Raw genomic sequence first — 22,509 nt, forward strand, 5'->3', positions numbered from 1 at the left:
AGCGGCCTTAAGCTCATCCAGAGTGTTGGGTCTTGTGTCTCTCAACTTTCTCTTCACAATATCCCACAGATTCTCTATGGGGTTCAGGTCAGGAGAGTTGGCAGGCCAATTGAGCACAGTAATACCATGGTCAGTAAACCATTTACCAGTGGTTTTGGCACTGTGAGCAGGTGCCAGGTCGTGCTGAAAAATGAAATCTTCATCTCCATAAAGCTTTTCAGCAGATGGAAGCATGAAGTGCTCCAAAATCTCCTGATAGCTAGCTGCATTGACCCTGCCCTTGATAAAACACAGTACAGTAGACCAACACCAGCAGCTGACATGGCACCCCAGACCATCACTGACTGTGGGTACTTGACACTGGACTTCAGGCATTTTGGCATTTCCCTCTCCCCAGTCTTCCTCCAGACTCTGGCACCTTGATTTCCGAATGACATACTTTGGACCACTGAGCAACAGTCCAGTGCTGCTTCTCTGTAGCCCAGGTCAGGCGCTTCTGCCGCTGTTTCTGGTTCAAAAGTGGCTTGACCTGGGGAATGCAGCACCTGTAGCCCATTTCCTGCACCGCCTGTACACGGTGGCTCTGGATGTTTCTACTCCAGACTCAGTCCACAGCTTCCGCAGGTCCCCCAAGGTCAGGAATCGGTCCTTCTCCACAATCTTCCTCAGGGCCCAGTCACCTCTTCTCGATGTGCAGCGTTTTCTGCCACACTTTTTCCTTCCCACAGACTTCCCACTGAGGTGCCTTGATACAGCACTCTGGGAACAGCCTATTTGTTCAGAAATTTCTTTTTGTGTCTTACCCTCTTGCTTGAGGGTGTCAATGATGGCCTTCTGGACAGCAGTCAGGTCGGCAGTCTTACCCATGATTGCGGTTTTGAGTAATGAACCAGGCTGGGAGTTTTTAAAAGCCTCAGGAATCTTTTGCAGGTTTTTAGAGTTAATTTGTTGATTCAGATGATTAGGTTAATAGCTCGTTTAGAGAACCTTTTCATGATATGCTAATTTTTTGAGATAGGAATTTTGGGTTTTCATGAGCTGTATGCCACAATCATCAATATTAAAACAAGAAAAGGCTTGAACTACTTCAGTTGTGTGTAATGAATCTAAAATATATGAAAGTCTAATGTTTATCAGTACATTACAGAAAATAATGAACTTTATCACAATATGCTAATTTTTTGAAAAGGACCTGTATATACACATACATACACAGTGTACTGGTCACTTCTCCAGAGCACAAAGGATTTACTGACAACTGGCTGGTTAAGAGAGAAAATATCCCCGGGGAACAAAGGTTACCTAAACAATTTTCAACAAATGTCTAAGAATTTGTTTCCTCCAGACAAGCAGTACATATACAGGTATTGGACCCATTATCCAGAATGCCCGGGACCAAGGGTATTCCGGATAAGGGGTCTTTCCGTAATTTGGATCTTCATACCTTAAGTCTATTAAAAAATCAGTAAAACATTAATTAAACTCAATAGGATTATTTTGCATCCAGCAAGGATTAATTATATCTTAGTTTGGATCAAATACAAAGCACTGTTTTATTTTTACAGAGAAAAAGGAAATCAATTTTTAAAATCTGAATTATTTGCTTATAATGGAGTCTATGGGAGACAGGCTTTCCGTAATTCAGAGCTTTCTGGATATCGGGTTTCCGGATAAGGGATCCCATACCTGTACAATACTTTGGCTGAATTGTGAGGAAGAAACCAGTTATCCCTTCTCCATTGCCTTAGGCTTGGAATCCAGATATACCTAGAGTCCTAGACTAAGGGGCAGATTTATTAAGACACGAACGCTCTGAACGTATTTTCGCCAAATTTTTCGGGATTCGAACTCGCGTTTTCATGAATGTGCCCCTAAGTGAATTTTGTGCTATGCGGTTTGTTTTTCTGAACATAAATATAACCAGTCCAGGCATACTCCCAAGTCCATCTCAGGCACTGAAGCATGTTGGTACCAAATATTCTGAGAACCAGTTGTATGTGAAAGAATATAAAATAGAATATATTTAAAGTTTTTTGGGGGGTTTTTTTGTTTTTTGTTTTTTTAAAAAAAAGCAGGAACCATGTTCTTTACATCACAACTTCCCACAGTTTACAAATATTTTGCAGAAAATGTTTTGATGCAACTGGGGATGAAGGGGAGGGATGCAGATGCGGATGAACTGGAAAGACAGATGTGAAGTAGGGGTCCACCAAATCCTGGATTCGGCATTTATCAACAGGATTCAGATTTGGCAGATTCCATGGCTCTGATAGAACTGAATCTGAATTCTTAAAATAACATGATTTTTTGTCACATAAACTTGGAAGTTGATCATTTTTGACTGCGCACTTTGCCCTTCCTTGCCCTAATTTGCATATGCAAATTAGGATTCGGATTCAGTTCGGTATTCATCTGAATCTCTTGCAAAGGATACAGGGTTTGGCCAGATCCTGGAATTGGAGCATCCCTAGTGGGAAGTAACAGGATAAGAAAGGATAAGGAAGTAAACAATGATGATACAGAGACCAGTCTAGTGCGCAAGAAGCCAGGGACATAATTTTTTCAAAATATACAGTTTTTGGTGCTTCAGTCACCCAAACTTTTACATCTAGCTTCCTATGAAGCCCTAGTTTTTAAGTTGCTGCTCACATTTCCCTATAAAAGCACACAGTTGGCCCAAGAATTATCAATTTATCAGAATGAAATGTCCTTGTTTAGTTAGGTATGTAACAAGTGAATCTTTGCCCAGTGTGGCCCCCCAGTGGTATACTAAATCAACCCCAGGTAAACTACTGCATCACATGGGGGGCCCAAGCAGTTCAGTCAGTAGCAGACCACATCCATAGTCCTCAGCTGAAAACATTTTCTATCTGGTTCAATCTATATTTATCAAATACGGAGGACTAAGCATCTGCCTGTGTTATAGGCGTCTCTAATCCAGACAGAGACTTGCTGCTTGCAACAATTACTGTATTCTGCTCTGAAAATAAAGGTATTAAAAAAAGCAAATGATTTGTAAAGCTGCTACACAAGTTATTTACAAATTTAAAAACATACTTTAGTAAGTAAGTAATAAAGGTTCCTCTGAAAACTAGTCATATTGTTCATGACTGTGACAAGCAATTGTGACTGCAGGGCTGTTTGGCATGTTTAGCCCTTTGTGCAATGGCCACCATTGTGCAGAACAAAGGCCATTTATCCAGAAGTTTCCACAAGGCTTTTATCTAAAGCAGTTACTAGGATACTAGGAAACTTTCAGGTGTATTAATCAGGGCACAGACTCTTTGTTCTAAAGAAATAGCACAGCCACTTTACTCTAGGGTTGCCATCTGGCTGCTATTATATATAGGGAGGAGAGATAACAGAGTTAGGAAGGCCTGTATTTTGTTCCAAAAACAGTTGCAACAGTCAAGTGGCAAACTTGACTTTTTTTGTTTTGGGAAACATATATAGTGCCCACAGGCATTCAAGAGGAAAGCTCTATATGTAGCAAGAGAAATATGTTTACCTGCCAACAACCTTACTACCCTAAGGGCAAAGACACACAGAGTTACTTAGCAGTAGCTACTTGTCTAAAGTACATGTAGAGACAATTATCAGTAAATGATCAGGTCCCCATACACAGGCCCATTGTAGCTGCCGATATCGGTCCCTTGGACCGATTTGGCAGCTTATCGGCCTGTGTAGGGGCAGAAACGATGGGCCTGCCCCACTGATATCACTGATATTGCCCCAGGTGGGGATATCGGGTGAAGATCCGCTCGCTTGGCGATCTCACCAAGCAAGCGAATCTTAATGTGTATGGGGACCTTATTGGGACCCCGTGTGTCACAGCCCAAAAACTACGTGTGAAATCAGCCTAAGAACAAGGGCACATACAGTAGATACATCAATTTCCTCCATCTGCATTTTTTATGCAGGCAGAGCAAAGCAGATCTACTGCAATGCGCTCTCACGGCTCCATTGACACAACATCACAACACAACATCAGCTTGTGTGTAGCTACACTGACCAGATATTGGCTTGTAGAAGCAAAAGCATGCATTTTCTCGCCAATATCCTGTCAGTGCAGCTTCATGCAAGCCAACTCCATGCGTGTCAATGGAGCAACAGGAAAGTGTGCATTACAGCAGATACACTTTCTTCTACGTTGCGAAGTGAAAATGTTTACTTTGTCCAATAGCATACAGGCAAAATTCCAGGCCTACCTGGGCCCTATTCCAAGGCTTGAAAAAGGGCCCACATAGGCTCAAAACTTTGTATGCTCAAAACAGATGATTTTCAGCAAAACATTGATGCTATTTTTCTGTAGATCAGAAAAGGCAACTTAATCCCCACTTTTACCCTGGATGCCTCTAATACCCGCTAATTAAAATAGTGCAACACAAAACCACCACTGTGGCTTGTTATTCTGAGGCAATTTGTAACCAGAAACAAAAACACTAACTGCATGTGACAGGGCTAGTAGTTATGCACACCCAGTTATGTAGCTTTTGGCACTCATTCGTACATACACATTGCTGAATGCCAATGTCATGCTATTTAGTTCTTGTGGTTTTTTTATTTTTGAAATCTGTGGTAACAAAACCACTAATGAGGCTTTATTCTATAACCTAGATGCTCACAAAATTTCTTGTAAAGAATTAAAAAATGACATTGGCCATGTTACACGCAGGCACGCCCGAGAAACTGAGCATTTCTTTTGCTCCCTATAAACAAGTGGCTAAAGAATGGATCTTTCAGATGCTGTTAAAGGGCTCCTTCCGCACATGTGGTGACAAAACAAACATTTCTCTAAGAAGGCTGTGCTTGATCCCATCATATGATGGTGAATTCCCCCCCCCCCTCCCCATGATTGTACATTTCCTTGCAATAAATTACAACTGACCTTGAAAATGTAAGGTCATTCTCTTATGAAGTGATGCAGGCAATGGCGATGGAGTCAAGAGAAACATGGACTGTATACTTGTAACACGGATTTTCTTAAAAATAATGTCTATGTAACTCTACACGCCAAACACAAACTATTTGTATTCCTGGTTCTCCGGTTACCAACCTAGACTAAATATCATGGAGCCCCACAAGTCATTCACAGGTCTTCCTTTTACTCCAAAAGAACATTACAGCAATAGCTCCATTCATTCATTCATTCTTGCTGATGGCTCCTACAAGCAGCCCTAACAAGACTACGTAGGCCAAACCACCACATGCTTAACATTTTTGTAAATGAGAAAACAGCTGTAGCCCAAATTAGGCCCTTTCCTTCCTGACTGGCTATAACATTTGCTACTCATGTTTCTCTAAGGAATCTAAAAACAGCAAAACCCAAGCAAAGGAAAACAGGCATATATATGAACCTAACAGGTATAATCTGAAAATGTGCTGTAAAACATGCTCATTCCACGTCAGTTTAGAGTGGGTATCCCACCAAAATCCACTTTAGAGTATTTTCGGTTGAATAAAATTTGTTAAAAGCAATATTAAAACCCATCATTTCCATTATTTAAAGACCTACTGATATTTTAGAATTGCCTTTAAAAAGCTGCATTTGTGACTAATGTATCCCTATCAGATTCCAGCGGATATAAATGTGCTACCATTTTCCCATCACTATCTGATAAAATGGCAGCCCGAAAAAACATCCAAACACCAGACACTGGCCCTGGGTGTAAATATCTTGTGACCTTTTACCCCCCCCCACCACCACCAAAACAAAGTTTTTAAACTTTGCCTTTAACAGATACAAGGCAAACAGCAGTTTGATGAATGTACTGTGTCTGCACACAATGAAAAACAGATTAAAGCTTGTGCACAAACAAACTCTAAGGGCTCTGTCACACGGGGAAATTAGTCGCCCGCGACAAAACTCCATGTTCGCGGGAAATTTCGGGAAATCGCGCCGCAGAATGTGCCATCCCGCCGGCGACTTACATGTTCGCCGGTGGGATGGCGGGTCATGGCAACTCGGGGAGATTAGTCGCCCGTGACAAGGGAGATTTGTCGCGGGCGACTAATCTCCCCATGTGCCAGAGCCCTAAAGATCGCCAAAAGCAATAGCAATAGAGATCTCTGAGTACTGGTTCTGCTTCTGAGGCCAATAAGATCACAAAGATCAGAGATCCCCAGTCTTTTTTTACCCATGAGCCACATTCAAATGTAAAAAGAGTCGGGGAGCAACACAAGCTTAAAAAAGTTTTGGGGGGGGGCTGCCCAATAAGGGGTGTCAATTTCTATTTGGTAGCCCCTAAGTGGACTAGTGGACCTGGTTTTTATGCAACCAAAACTTGCCTCCAAGCCAAGAATTCAAAAAGAAGAACCTTTTGAGGCCACTGGGAGAAACATCCAAGGGGTTGGTGAACAACATGTTTCTCACAAGCCACTGGTAGGAGATCACTGACATAGGTGGTGCTCCACTTGTATCTGACATTAACACAGAGCTACTAGTAGCAGCTACTTGTCATGGCTACTAAAATTGACAATGCTGATCATTTACTGATAATTGTCTCTACGTGTGTTTTAGCAGAGGCAATTCTTAGTGTTGTCTATGGCAGGGTATTTTCTGGTGTTTAGTAGCTGCTACTAAGTAGGTCCATGTGTCTTCTCCCTTATAGATTTCATGATATTTATATAGCATTAACACCTTTCTGCAGCACTTTACAAAGGTAATACATCATTCACATCAGTCCCCTATTAACATTATGGGCAATTTAATCAGGACATCAAGGAACACTGAAGCCCACTTTCATCATCTCTGACATGATTTGAAATTAATTATTATTAAAGCACCTATATTTGTTTTATATAAAACATCCATATGCATGTTGCAAATAGATTTCTATAATGTCTGATATTTTATGTGATGACGTTGGGACCTTAAGCACTATCAAATTTACCCAGCTAGCCATTGATATTGGGTGAAACCCTTATTTAGAGTTTCCCAACTACAGGGTGAAGTCTGTAACAGCGTTACTGGATCAACTGAAAATGTTACTACGATTTGCTCTAGTCACACAAAGTTGGGCAAGTTGTAGCAACGTGTATGACATCCCACCAGCGATTTACATTCTTGGATGGGATGGCACTGTGGGGAGATAAGTTGCTCGCAGCAATGAAGATTTGTTGCGGAGCGACTAATCTCCCCGTCTGCCACTGCCCTAAGGGTGAAGACACACAAAGCTACTTGTAGCAGCTACTTTTGTCGTGGCTACTAAAATAGATAATGCTGATCATTTACTGATAAAAAGTAGCTACTACTAGTAGCTAATAGTTTCAAAAGTTGCGACGACAAATCGCCCACTGTGTCATTGCCCTTAGGGCTGTGGCACACGGTGAGATTAGTCGCCCGCGGGCAACTAATCTCCCCGATATGACATCCCACCAGTGAGAATGTAAATCTTAACGTGTATGGGCACCTTTAAGCTACTTATTAGCAGCTACTTGTCACGGTGACTAAACACCAGAAAATACCTAGCCACAGACAATACTAAGAATTGCCTCTGCTAAAACACATGTAAAGGCAATTATCAGTAAACGATCAGCATTGTCTATTTTGTTAGCTGTGACAAGTAGTTGCTACTAGCAGCTCCATGTGTCCTCACCCTAATAAAACACATAAGCAAGTCTGCAATGAAGCTATATAGATGAGTGGACTAATTAAAGCCTGATTCATCCTGAAAAGAAATAATCAGACAGACTGGAGAGCAATGCAATTGATTTAGAACCCAGGTGGCATTTTCAATCTGTTCATTGGGCCTAATCAAGCTCAACTTTCCAGATTACCTCATATTTGTTCAATCATAACAGAGATACGGGGTAATCTGGCCAGTTTGCCTTATAGAGTATGTACTATAGTGAGCTATTCAATTATAGATATTAATTTAAGAAAAAGGCCAGATTGTACTGATCCAATAAACTGTTCCACAGAACCAATTACCGGTGCAATCACTCCGCTGAAGTAGGAAGGATATATGCATGTTTCTTGGTCCGTCGATAACCCAATACTGGTGCCTAATTGTGAGCCAGCAATTTAATAAGGAACACGGGTATCTTGTCAGAGTAGGAAGAAATTATTAGCAGGAACCAATCCAGGTTTGCTCACATCAAAAGCAGTAGCTTGACCAGGTAGAGCAATAAAAGTAGCCTGCAGGCACGCTGAGTTTAACCATCTGTGAATTCTCTCCTTAATGCAGCTTAGCATCCTGACCAAGACCAGTACATTTAGCGGGAACCTTTTACCAGTACCACATGGAAAGGCTCCAAAGTGTAGTAATTTCATTTGAAACACATGCTTGAGGCTAATTTATGCCATGGAATTTCAGCTTCATCTCCCAGCTCCCTCTCTAAACCACACTCACGAGCTTAGATGAAAGATGCCAAATGAGAAGTGAACAGCAGGGGCCTGGCCTCCTGTGGCTTTACCACCCCAGAGAAGTTTATATGTTCCTGCCTAGTTGGACAAAAACCTGACCAAATGGCTGTGAGGAACAGGCAGGGGGGATGGGGAGATTCCCAATAACAAACGGTGCACCTGATAATGCTGGAAAGGGTTTAAGTACAGTAACACATGCTATGCACATATTTTTACTCTGTTAATGCACTTGTGTCTTATCAGCTGCACATAAGCTTGATCTGACTGCAGTATCATTGCCAGACACACACACACAATTCAAGCAATGTGCATAATGTACAGGTATAGGATCCGTTATCCGGAAACCCGATATCCAGAAAGTTCCAAATAACGGAAAGACCGTCTCCCATAGACTTCATTATAATCAAATAATTAAAATTTTTGAAAAATGATTTCCTTTTTCTCTGTAGTAATAAAACAGTACCTTGTACTTGATCCCAACTAAGATATAATTAATCCTTATTGGAGCCAAAACAATCCTATTGGGTTTATTCAATATTTAAATGATTTTTTAGCTAGACTTAAGTTATGGAGATCCAAATTACGGAAAGATCCCTCATCCGGAAAACCGCAGGTCCCGAGCATTCTGGATAATAGGTCCCATACCTGTATTAAAAAGCAGTGTTTTGTGTCACAAACTTTAATTTTGGTCCTGTGAGAAAAAAGGTGAAGTTGTGGAAAACTTTCCTGAGGCGGGATGCCTTCAGAAATCGGTCAACATTTAGTGGGTGAGCATTTCTGCAGAGAAGTAAAAAAAAGTTTCCCAACAATATGCAACTTGAACCATTTACCTTATAGAAAGTAGATCCCTGGTGCCACTTAGGATATGTGCACCCGGGGTGCTCCTGCCATGAGGAAAGTTGAAAAATTTTCCTCAAAAAGTAGGCCCCTCAGGTTACCAAGAGTGGCAAAAGGGTACTCCCGATTATGTTAAAAGTCTAAATTCCATTTTTAGCAGAATGTTAGTGATGCATCCCCTCCCCCACATCCCCCCCCCGACCAACTTCCGCACAAAAAAGGGGTAAGCAAGAGGGGTGGCATCTGGTAGGGTGCCTCTGGTTCAAGTTCAAAAGGTGGACCAGTACTTAAAATAGTTCAAGGGTAGACAGCAAAAACAAAGGTAACATGGTGTAGTGTTCTTATACTTTATGGTACCCCCTTTTGTGATACCACACTCTTAAAGGAACAGTAACGCCAAAAATGAAAGTGTATATAATGTACTGTTACCCTGCACAGGTAAAGTTGTGTATTTGCTAAAGTAACAATACTATAGTTTATATAAATAAGCTGCTGTGTAGCCATGGGGGCAGCCATTCAACCTGGAAAAAAGGCACAGGTTAATATAACATAACATATAAACTCTGTAGAATATAATGGGGCTTTATCTGTTATCTGCTGCGTGCCTGCGCCTTTTCTCCTTTGAATGGCTGCCCCCATGGCTATACAGCAGCTTTGTTTATATAAACTATAGTAGTCTTTCTGAGGCAAACACACCAGCTGTACCAGCACAGGGCAACAGTACATAATATCGTAATTATTTTTATATACTTTCATTTTTTGGTGTTACTGTTCCTTTAAGCTGCCCATACACGTTCAGATTTTGGCCAGAATTGGCTCTGCATGCACCAGGATATATGGCGGGAAGCATTTTCTAGCTAAAATAGTATTTCGCTATGATGGGTGCCTTCAACACCACATGATCAGGCCATGTAAAATAAGTAAAAGATTAAACTCTTAATGCATCCCACACATACCTGTTTTTTATTTTACAATAAAACTGTAGATTATGAAAATGAAGATTATAAAAGGGCTGTGCCAGAGTCTCAATAATAGCACTAGAGCCCCTGTATTAGTAAATTTCAGACTTTCCCAACTTTCAACTTTCTAAATGTAAAGATCTTTGCCAAAAAACTGGTAAATCACATAACAAACAATACTGGTTTAGTATTACTGACGCTTGAAAAAAAAAATAATACAGTGAAATTTTAATACTTGATTTATTTTTATAGAAAACATCTGAATCCAACAGTACCCAGCAGTTAACTGCCATGTTAATCAGAATGTTTCCATAAGAGCTGCTATAAAACAGCCTATGGGCAAACAAAATAATGGTTGGGGATAGTGGCCTATGAGATGCCTGTGGTAAATTAACATACACACAGCAGAGGTCCAGAACAATTACCAGTTTTTCATGGCAACCATTCAAAAACACACAACCTCTGCTCCACAGTAAACACATTTGATTCATTTCTACTAAAGCCCGCGGGAAATGCACTCCACAGGTACATGTCGAATAAAAGCCTCCAGGAACCAGCTCCCTGTAACTGAATACACTAACAATCCTCCAGGGATATGAAGACTTATACCATATATACACACCCATTTTAGGCCTTCACAAAGCAGAATTATAGTTGGCCGACTGACCAAAGAAGTTTATATTCAAAGACTGCACCGGAAACAGATATTTTACACTGTAAGCCTACTGGTATTGCATGGCTGTCACAGAACTATGAATTAACCACTTGTCCCCCTTTTAAGTACCTGACTTCCAGCAACATAGATTCTATGTTTCCAGCCTGCTCAATGTAGGAGTACAAGTCCCCACATGGAATATATTTGTCCAGCAAAATAAGCCACCCCAGCTTCATCCCTGCAGAAACTGCACACAAAGCATTAGACTGAAGTTGGCCAAACACTTAAAGATTCGCTCGTTGCAAAATCACCAAATGACCAGATCTTTTCCCAATATGTCCATTTTGAGGTGGGAGATACTGAACTGACCCGATTGTTTGGCCTGAAGGTCAAACAATTGGAACAGCAAAGGTAAATGCAGTGGGGCAATGTGGTCCTAGGGCAGATATCGGGTGGGCAGGCTTATTGGTGAGCCCAATACACGGGCCAATAATCGGAAGACAGAATCAGGGTTGTCCAGCTTGTGGTCTATGACTGGATATGGCTATTGACTATTTAATTTTAATTTTATTATTTGCCCAAACATTTCTTTAAGTGACTTGCCTCCAATAAAGCCTGTATTAAAATACAATAAATTTGCCACGGAGCAGTAACCTACAGCAACCAATAAGATGTTTGCTTTAAAACAGGTGACCAGTAAATGCTTCCTGCTGATTGGCTGCTATGGATTTCTGCTCCTGGGCAAACTTAGTGCCTTTTATTACATAACCCCTACAATTTTAATGTAAGCCAACTCCTTAACATCTAGACCATTGTATGGCTTCTTCATGTGAGAATAATCTTCTCTTTTGTATCTGAAAGATAAACATCATTCCACAAAGCACCTTTTCTAGTATGACCTCCTTTAGGCCAATGTCAGACACAGCATTTTCTCCAATTGCTTTGTGACACTATCACCTGGCATTTTTACCCAAGAACAAGTTACAGCTCAGGTTAACCATAAAAGCTGTGACCAGAATGGTCAGAACCCGATTACTCATATTACTGTCGGAACTGTGAACTCGTGTCGTGTCTTGCCAAAACTCTATGAAGAGGCAGGGCAGACAATATCAATTCAAGCCTTTGTAGATGTCACTGTACTCCTCACTTTCCCCCCTCTTCCTCACCATTTTACTGTGTAGCCAGTGTATGGGCTTGGGCATCAGATTCACCATTCTGGCACATAAACACACAAACAAGATTTTGGCATGATGCAAAGCTTTACTTACTATCAAAATTGCACCTGTGTGCTTGCTGTAGTTGTATAATTCCAAGACTGAAGTTTTTTGTTTTTTTTTCTCAGAAAAATGGCAATCCTAGCCTATACATAAGTGTTTGTATCAGCATTTGCCCTTTGCCGGTACAGCTAGTACACACATGATGCAGGGCTGCACTGATTAATAGGCCTGTCTGACACAGTTGCAACTGGTGATCCCTTCGATAGTTCAGTGGTAAATCGAAGACTGCAAAAAGTAAGAGCAATCCTGAGGGTGCTGGCTCGATTCCAGTTCAAAGGTGATCTGCTATGAATTTTTTTTACCCTTTAAAGGACAAGGAAAGGCTAAGTTACTTGGGGGTGCCAAAATGTCAGGCAACCCAAGTGACTTTAATCGCTTACCTTGTACCTCGGGCTGGTGCCCCTGTTAGGAGAAAACAGCACCAGCCCGGGGTACCTGCAAGCGAGCGCTTCCTCCTTCGTTTTGCCGGGACCCCAGTGGCGGCGCATGCGCAGCAGAGTGAAAAGCTGACTTCTCTGTTACAGTTTGGCTTTTTCACTCTACTGCGCATGCGCGCGAGCGATACAGGAAGAAGGAAGCGCTGCAGGTACCCCGGGCTGGTGCTGTTCTCTCCGAACAGGGGCACCAGCCCAGGGTAAAAGGTTTAAGTCACTTGGGGGTGCCTAACATTTTGGCACCCCCAAGTGACTTTGCTTTTCCTTGTCCTTTAAGTGCAAAGGTAATGCCATCCTAGCCAATAAAAATGGTGCTTGATACCAAAGCTATTAAAAGGAAAGAAAGATAAAAATATTGGAAGGACTGTATTTTTTTTTCCAGAAAAGGTGGCAACCCTATTGGTGTGAACAGGCAGGAACCTTCTGTGTTGTTGTACTTACAATTTTAGCCCTGCAGTGGATCACACAAACTGCCTTTCCCACACCGTAACATTGGTTTCCTAGCTATCTGGGAAAGGCTCTTTACACAGCATAATGGAGTGACTGATTTTGCATGACTCGTATCCAGGCTATAAGTGCTTCTCAAACCACTAACCTCCCAGGGAATACACTCCCTTTTTAAGCTTCCCCTCCTTAAATAAATATTCAGAGCAATTTGAAATGATCAATCTCCAGCATTCACCACAAGTTTAAACACAGCGATTCTTCTTGAATTCATTTAACAGGCACCGACGGCACAGATTTGACCTATTAAACATAATCCTGACACTGGCTATATGATCTAAGCAGAGTCTCATTTGTAATCAGAGCAATAAAATATACAAGTCTGATTTGGATCCTTTTTTTCGCCACAATAAACCATTATGTGAAAACCATCTGAAAGAGCCAACACGCATTAAAAGGAAAACATGTCACATTTAAATGAGCAAGAGGCATCTGACATTCTGAAATAATCTTGGGGCATGTAGGTCTGCTGTGGAATGCTTTTGGAAATAAAATGTTAACATCTCTATAATTATATTTACACTGAGCCTTTCCCTTAGAGACGAGTGTTGGTACAAGGTCAATCTCTTGCAGAAAAATAACAAAAAAGGTCACCACTATGGTTAGCATATTTTTACAATTACACATGGATAGACTAAGGTTCTCCATTATCCGGTATAATTTAAAGACTGAAAGTTATGATTAGTTTCCATATTGCTTTTTTGGGCAAAGAACATAAAGGGAGAGATCTTAAAAAACATAGAGCACAAAAATAAGCAGGGAAAGTTAAGGTGGTTTTGGAAGCACTTCATGCAATGCCTATGTAGTGAAAAACCACAAACCAACAGGGTCCTGGAAATCAAGGGTGTATGGGGTTTTCACAAAGTTACATTAGCACTCAGAGTACTAAGTTACTTGCTAACTGGAAGCTAGCTCTGGCACTCAGATACCCTCCATGGATAAAGTAATATCCTCTTCTAGTTTAAGATTATAAGCTCTGTTGAGCAAGGTCTTCTTTACCTCTTGTAGCAGTTTTATTTTTGTATTTAATGCAGGTGTTCGAAGTATACACACTTCTATTGTACAGTTCTGCTTTATAAATATATGTTCATAATAGTTATTAAAGAGAGCTGAAAAATTAATAGCATTGCTTCCTTACAGTGCTGGGGTCCTGGGTTTGATTCCAGCCAGGGTACCATCTACGAAGCAGTTTGTATATTCTCCCTGTGCTTCCGGGGGTTTACCCTGGAAGTACTCTGATTTCCTCTCAGACTCTAAAAACATACAGTCATACTGGCTCTTGATGAAACTGAACCTAGTGTGTGCAAATGTGATAGAGACCTTAGACCAGTGATCCCCAACCAGTTGCTCACCAACCCCTTGAATGTTGCTCCCGGTGGTTGCAAAGCAGGTGCTTATTTTTGAATTCCTGTCTTAGAAGCAAGTTTTGCTTAAACCCAAACAGAGTCTCCAGTAGGCTGCAAATCCACATAGGGGCTACCAAATAGGCAATCATAGTTCTTATTTGGCACCTTTTTTAATGCCTGTGTTGCTCCCACCCACTTTTTCCATTTAAATGTGGCTCACATTTATAAAATGTTGGAGACCCCTGACTGTAAGTTCCAGTCTGGGTAGGTACTGATGTCAATGATGTATTATCTCTGTAAAGCGCTATGGAATATTTTGCACTATATAAATAAAGGATGATAATAGCAATCAAAAACCATAGTGCAGACAAAGCGCTGTCCAAAAGTAGAAAAAAGCCATGCACAATCCTTCTACGTTTAATGGGGCCAACAAGGAAACAAATGTGATTCTTACTAAAGCATTATCTAGTTCTAATTGGACTACGGGTACTGGCGATTTGGGGAGTGTTTACAAATAGTGTTGTCTTAGGATCCCATACCTAAGTTTCTAGTCTACTGTTCACAGCATGCATAAGTCCTTTAAAAGATGGCAGTACACACTGTAGTTGTCCAGCAACATATATGCAAGCCAAGGTTGAACACAATTTTTACTCTCCTTTCAATCATAGTAATATAATAAAGACATCACTAAATTACATTTCGAATAAGTTACTCTTGTATGTATGTATATCTTTATTTATAAAGCGCTACTTATGTATGCAGCGCTGTACAGTAGTTCAACAGAATATCTTCAGCACTCTTGGGCAACCATTTACAGGAGTAAGCCAATGGCTGGCTGTCTGGCCGGCCTTGCTAGGAGATGTAATGTACAATTAGCTCTTTAACGGCTGCCCATGGTAAGGTCGTGTTTTTTCATGTTTAAGAGATGCTGCCCCAAATAAAATACAAATATCCTGTCTTTACGGGTGGTCTCTGGAGTCTTGAGTGCCACAGTTCAGCTCCAGATGGCCTGAATTAATATGTTAGAGGATTTTACAATTCAATTATATTCTGAAATGCACATTCCCAATTCTGTAATAAAACAACTATAATGAGCTTGGAGAAGGTTTATATTTTCCCAAAATCATATGGAACACATCAAACAATAGGGAACACAGTTCATCATAACAGTGGTAAGAAATATCATATATCAGAAGGGCCCACTAAAATGCAATGGGTATGCACTGGATCTCATCAAAAGGTAAGTGATATCAGCCCACTGAATGGAACCCTGTGAAGCACTCTCAAGGGCTGTAAAGGATCATCACACCCATAACAGTTTTATGGCCATACAACCACATGCACATGGGTATCCTGAAGCCACTGATCCATGGCAGTAGTAGTAGAAGTAGTGTTGCCAGCCTCAGTATATGTCAAATAATGTGCTGTAAAATGGAGTGTGTTCTATAGAATACAACTTCATTGGTCAGATTCATAACTTGCAAAGCTCTGAAAAACCAGTGAAGTGAAATAATGAGCCTAGTGGGTTAGTTTCTTATTCAACTGCCCCAACTTAGAAATAAACTCTACTACAACACCCTTTTATAATCCTCTGCTTCACGGATAGTCTCACTAACATACCTAATCCAACCTAAACATGTTTCTGTTGGGCTGTACAAAGTCCTCAAAGTTTAACTCACCGATAGCGCTAATAATTGCACAGCCATCTTTTCTCAAACTGGCCGATCCTCCACAGCATCCAAATGATTAGCCCACAGTCTGAACAGACAGATACTGCACAAGTGGAACATACGTACTTAGCTACCTTCCATTGTTCCAATTTTCTTGGCCAAGAGCTTGAATGATTGCCATTCAAGAGGAGTTGTGGTCAAAACCCACCCCAACTTATCATTCTTTCTAGACACTGGACTTATGCACCAGCCACTTGAATTTTCTTCTTTGTCCTACCTCTGAGTTACAATTTCACCCCATGCTCTAGAATCGGAAACCCACTTCTATTCTCTTCTCAAAAACACTGAAAATATATATGCGTCAGCAATCCCTAAGGGCAGGTGAAGCCTGCATGCCAACTGTAAAGTTTGGCTAAGAACAAATTATGGCCTGCAGTTTTTCTTAATCTGGGCTTGGACCTTTTGTTCCAGTGAAAGCAAGACGAAGTTCTACAGGGTATAACCACCTTTTGGTTTATCCCACAACAGACCACTATTTAGAACTTATGTAATGCTCTCTAGAACTCTGTAAGCTCTTTTGGGCAGGGCCCTCTTCACCTCTTGTATCGGTTATTGATTGCTTTATATGTTACTCTGTATGTCCAATGTATGAAACCCACTTATTGTACAGCGCTGTGGAATATGTTGGCGCTTTATAAATAAATGTTAATGTAATAATGTAAATATACAGTAAATACTATGCACATATTGTAAGCTTCTGTGAGCAAAGCCCTGATTCCATTTTATTCTGAAATTAATTTTTGTTAGACTTCTGTTTGTAATAAATTAATGTAAAGCGCTGCTGCTACATAAACACATAATGTGGATGAAGATATTGTATACCACATGTATTTACAGATATTTCTGTAAATAATGACTCTATGTACATGCAACTTGCAAGTATATGATGAACTGCATGTGGCTGAACACAGGAGTTCCACCAGTAACTTCATGTACCCAAACCATTAAGTTAAACACTGACAACATGGCTAAAATGTAAAATGACTTCTGTTTTAAAGACCTTCAATACAGTCTGGGGTCAGTCGTCCAAGAACAAATGTTTGACAGACACTCTCAGTAAAAGGTGGATTAGATAATATCTCCCCCCAAATACTGTGCATATGTAATGTATGCCTGTGGGAACCGAGTACAGATCTAAAACTACTGTATGGTCTGTCAGAGTGCAGCCGTGGAGCAATGGGCAAGCCAATTTCCTTATTTATAGGACCACATCTTACAATAGAACAGTAGGGCTTTTACAGCAACTCTTCAGCTGAGTACACAAGAACAAACACCAGGAACAGCACTGAGAGGTTCAAGTTACCAGTTAGATTTTCACTTAACCCATTAAAAAAGGAGACTATTACACTGCTCTGTACCTACATCAAAAACAAATTACTTTCAGCATTCCATCTAATGTAGTCAAAAACCATTTGATAGTGTGAATAAGCAAATTACATATAAAGATATGAAGCTGTCCTTTAAACCATATGCAGTATAGCATGTTAAAATAAATGTAAAACTCTGTTTTGCTTCTTTTTAGTTGACCTATTTATTACTGTATATTCTTTAAAGGGACTTAATTTTTGTCTGTTTACTGATTTTAATTAAATATGTCCTTCAACATGCCCTGCTCTGCTTGGTGCTGTACGGAGGCACAGCTCTCCCAATAGATTTTAGCCAGCCCTCATCAAACAATGAATCTCCATGGACAAGACCTAGGAATTCTATTGTTTACATCTATGTTTCCGCACACTGAGAAACTAATGTTATGGACAATCCCATGGCATCTGGCTGCTTCAAACTGACTGTCCTACAAGCCCACAAGGCTAATCATGTTGGCCGCATTATCTCTGTGGCAGCAGTAATAAGAATGTTGCGGCATGTTAGGTTTATGGATGAGTACCTCCAAACGTCATCACATCAATACCACAACCACCTCTACTTTTTCCTCGCTACTACACTTTTGCACACATTTTCCTGCTGTCATATGAATGAAAAAGTGCCAGTAGCAACTTTATCCAAAAATGGTGACAACTCAGATTCAGTATGATTAATCTGAAGCTAAACAATTCTTGAAAAATTTGAATTCAACCAAATTTTTTGTCTAAAATCTAAACTCTTAGGCTGATATCCCAAGCACAGATTATTCACCTGTAATAGACCTCTGCTTCCCCAGATGACTAAACTTCCTAAATGCCTTTCCACCAGCAACAAAGGGAATCGTCGGTGGAAAGACCTATGAATTACTTCAGCTTCCAAAGTCGCGCCAGGTTCCTCCTGCAGGCAACTTCATAAAAACGAAGCCATGCATAGGCCTTTCCACCTGCGATTCCCTTTGTTGACCTATCAGGCTGATGTATCACAGAGCGTGTTAGTCGCCCACGATAGATCTCTGCTATCACGGGCGACTAACTGCTCCGAAATGCCTTTTTCATGCAACTTTGGAGAACCAAAGCGATTTAAAGGCCTTTCCACCACGATAGTAGAGAGCTCTGTGGGACATCAGCCTCACAGGCAACTAAGTAATTTCCTGGGACACAGTGTCGGACTGGGATGTCAGGGGCCCACCAGAAAACGTTACACCATGGGCCCACTCCCAAACTATTTTTTATCCACTTCTTACTCAGTCTCTATATTTTCCTAATTTTTTTATCTTTACATACTATAATCTATTCTTCTATATATATTTAGTTGCTTTGTTCCCATAGAGAAATTGGGAATGACCATGAAGTAGGCCAAATGGTTAGAAGCAGGAGGGCCCACTTTTCGAGGGTACACACTGGCTGACTAATATTGCTGTAAACGTAGTTTTTTCCTACTTTTTTTTTTTTAACAATTCTGTTTATTGAGAAAAGTGCATATAGTGTACATACATACATTGGTTGTTCATCATACTTGTACAAGTTTCTCAGGGTTAATTTTAATACAAAACTGAATAAACAATAAACATGACATTCTAGATTAAAATATGTCTACCTCGTATTTATTTTGGGTGGTCTTGTGTTATAGAGCATTGAGTTGTGCTTATCCATTCCCCAGTGGGGTATAGAGAGGGTGGTATGTGCAGTGCTTAAGGATTTTGGTATAAAGCCATGGGGGGGGAGTGCCTTATAGAGATAGAGAGAAAGATGGTAGGATATCAGGTTCCTGTAGGACCTCTACCTTCATTCTTCTATGCCTAGCCAGTCACCCCATACTTTTTGGAATTTTTCAAGGCAATTCCTTCTCATGTATGTTAGTTTGTATAAGGGGGATGCCTTGGAAATTATATTTGTCCAGAATGTTATTGTGGGACCTGAGTCTGATTTCCAGTGGAGGGCTATAGCTTTCTTGGTGTGCATCAGCAGAATTGAAAGTAGGGTGCGCTGTGCCCTTCTGGGAGTTGTCTCTTCTACCTGGTTTAGGAGAATTATTGTAGTGTTTAGGGGTATTATGAGGGATGTCTTGCTCTGGATGGTCTGGGTTACTTGCCTCCAGAAGTCTTGTATCACTGGACAAGTCCAGACCATATGAAAGTAATCTGCTACTGGGGCAGAGCATTTCGGGCAGGTTTATGGGATATCCGAGTTCACTGCATGTAGCCTTTGTGGAGTGAGATATGTTCTATGCAAGTATTTTAGCTGGAGTAATTTGTCCCTGTTGGATATCATGCCCTCAAAGCAGGAGTCTCGGATATCTTCCCATATTTCAGCATCTAGTGTGGGTATATCTTTTTGCCACTTGGAAAAGGCTTTGGTTGCTGGGGATGGTCCGGCTGAGATTAGTTTTTTCCTACTTAATGCAACCTGTATTGTAGATATACTGCCCATTTTTTACACGTATATTAAATCCTTTTGTTACTAGTAAAATCAAACTATCTAATGATCCAAGAAAGTATTTTGTGGGTGTGTATTATATTAAAAACATTTCCAGTCACATTCCAGTTGGTTATTTTCTGCATTCATATTATCCTGAAATAAAAATCGAAAAGCACTGAGCCCAGGCGATGCACAATAAATAACATCCCACTTGGCAAAACTCCCAGACTGCACCTTGTGCAAGATGATGTGGAGATGTGACTGTACTAGGAACCTTCTAATTCATAGCCATCAGCGTGTATTTATAAAGTGCCAACATATTCCGCAGTGCTGTATAGGTATTATTTATTACCTGGAATGCTCAGGACCTGGGGTTTTTTGGATAAGGCATCTTTTTGAAATTTAAATCTCCATACCTTAAGTCTGCTAAAAATCATATGGATGTTAAATAACACCAAAAGTATTATTTTGCCCTTTATGTGAATTTGTGAAGCTTAGTTAGGATCAAGAACAAGCTACTGTTTTGTTATTACAGAGAAAATAGAAATAATTTTTAGAACTAATTGTTTATAATGGAATCTATTGGAGATGGCCTGTCTGTAATTCAGAGCTTTCTGGATAACGGGTTTTCTGAGAAGGGATCCCATACCTCTACAATAAATGCATGTACACATTAAACATTACTATTTACATAAAAAGCAACCGATAACCAATACAAGAGGTGAAGAGGGCCCTCCCCAATAAAGCTTACAATTACAAGATGAACCCCTTGCTGAGCACTGTGGTGGCCTGCACCATTTGCTAACACTCAATATGCACATACACTCAGTTTTCACAGCACACAGATATTGGGTGAGTGTCCTGGGCACTGGGATGCTTGTTTAATGTTTATATTTTGTGTACCCCAGAACTGGGAGTAAGCTATCCGACCTGCAACCCCCATCTCCTCTTCACTTCCTAAACTTGTTGGCTGGAATGAAAAGAACCACAGAAATGTGGGCAAACTGTCTATGGCCACTTGTACATTATACATCCCTTTGGTTCACAGGCAGATCAGTTGGATATGGTAGAGTATTGGCCAGTGTATAACTACTTTAAGCCTAATTCCATGCATAATTCCCTTATAATATAAGGGTTATTATATAATAACCTTATAGTTAGTGTGTGGGTTTATTGGTCAGCCTAAATAAGATAGGGCTATGTAGTAATTCAATAAGACAGTGGGGGGTTCTTTATCGGAGTTCAGTCAAATTTCCTACCAATCTCCCTGTAGTTGCCTGGCCAGTGCAAGTGCAACACGTCTATGATCAGTAAGAAACATAACAGGTCCACCATAATCTTCTCCTAAGAGCCATGGCACGCACAAAGATTAATATTTATAGGATGAATTGCCGTTGCTACCTCTTGCCGCAAGCCATTTCCTAAGCCTTGTAAAACAACCTAGCTACTTGGTGACATCTACCTGTGGAGGGCTACTCACTGGTCTGCCCATTGCTGAACACTGTGCCATTGTACTGTATCGATTCCAGTGCACTCCTATCTTTCTATAAAAAGGGAAGGACACTCACATTCCTACACACCAAAAACACCCTGTCTGAATAAGTCATTTCTACAAAAAGTCAATAACACTAGAATCAATTCAAATCAATTCATTTACTAAAGCTGGCCATACACGCACCGATAATATCGTACGAAACCTCGGTTCGTACGATATTCGGTGCGTGTATGGCAAGTTGGCTAGTCGACTGATATCGCAGGAGGCTGCTGATATCGGTCGACTCGCCGATCGCCCAGGTTAAAAATCTTTGATCGGGCGCCATAGAAGGCGCCTGATCAAAATCTGCCTTCAGGGCTGAATCGGCAGAAGGAGGTAGGAATCCTATTGTTTCTACCTCCTTATCTGCCGTTTCAGCCCTGAACAGTTAGTGGCCGATTGTACGATCTTTCGTGCGACCAAAGATCGAAAATCACCACGTGTGTGGCCACCTTAAGAGGTTTTTGTAAATTTCACTCAAATTGTACCTGTGTTCAGCCTCTTTCCCAGCATGTCTTTATTTACTTAGTTCTCACTAAAGAGGTTAAGTGCAAAGACGCGCGTCTGACATGCTTATCAAGGGAAATGACACCCTGGTGGTAAGAAGCATACAACCGAAACCTTCTTCAGCAAATACAAGGGAACTGAAAGATCAAGAAAGTAAGGGGGCTGGCAATCTGTATACAACAAACAAAGAGGGTAAGCAAAGACTAGTTGCCGGGCAGGTGACTTTCCCACAGAGATTAATGGTCCCACACACAAATGAAGCAATCCAATCAGTGGGTCCAGAGGCAAAACAGATTAATCATTAATTGCGCAGAGGTACTGCTACCCATCCAACACATGCCAGCAATTTCTTGTAAGGTTTATCACTACACTGAATTATCCATCTCTTTTCAATGGATCTGATCTGCTTTTTATCATTAAAAAAATGTTCACCACTCAAACACCACAATTCGGTCTGGAGTGTTGTGAATTCAGATGCAGAAACCTCTGTACAAGTGACAGTGTCCTGTCACTTGAAAGCCACAGACCGCTCAATATGCTGTGACGGGCACAGAGCATCCATCACAGACAATAAAAGCA

At 40.8% G+C, this 22,509-nt stretch overlaps 1 protein-coding gene across 3 annotated transcripts in view; it reads right to left on the reverse strand.

The window, feature by feature from the left end:
* The window catches only part of stox1 (storkhead box 1), a 33,632-nt gene that overhangs the window by 9,373 nt on the left and 1,750 nt on the right, over window positions 1-22,509 (reverse strand). The window contains exon 1 of one of the 3 annotated variants that reach the window (XM_012966786.3): window positions 7,934-8,564. The exons of 1 other annotated variant lie outside the window; for it this stretch is intronic. In XM_012966786.3, the coding sequence (XP_012822240.2) occupies window positions 7,934-7,973 (40 nt within the window). In that variant the 5' untranslated portion in view covers window positions 7,974-8,564. Of the gene's footprint in view, window positions 1-4,888; window positions 5,254-7,933; window positions 8,565-22,509 lie in introns of those variants that run through there. One more of the 3 variants, XM_031905665.1, reaches the window with a different exon arrangement.

Source organism: Xenopus tropicalis, chromosome 7 (genome assembly GCF_000004195.4).
Source record: "Xenopus tropicalis strain Nigerian chromosome 7, UCB_Xtro_10.0, whole genome shotgun sequence".
NCBI classification, from domain to species: Eukaryota; Metazoa; Chordata; class Amphibia; order Anura; family Pipidae; genus Xenopus; species Xenopus tropicalis.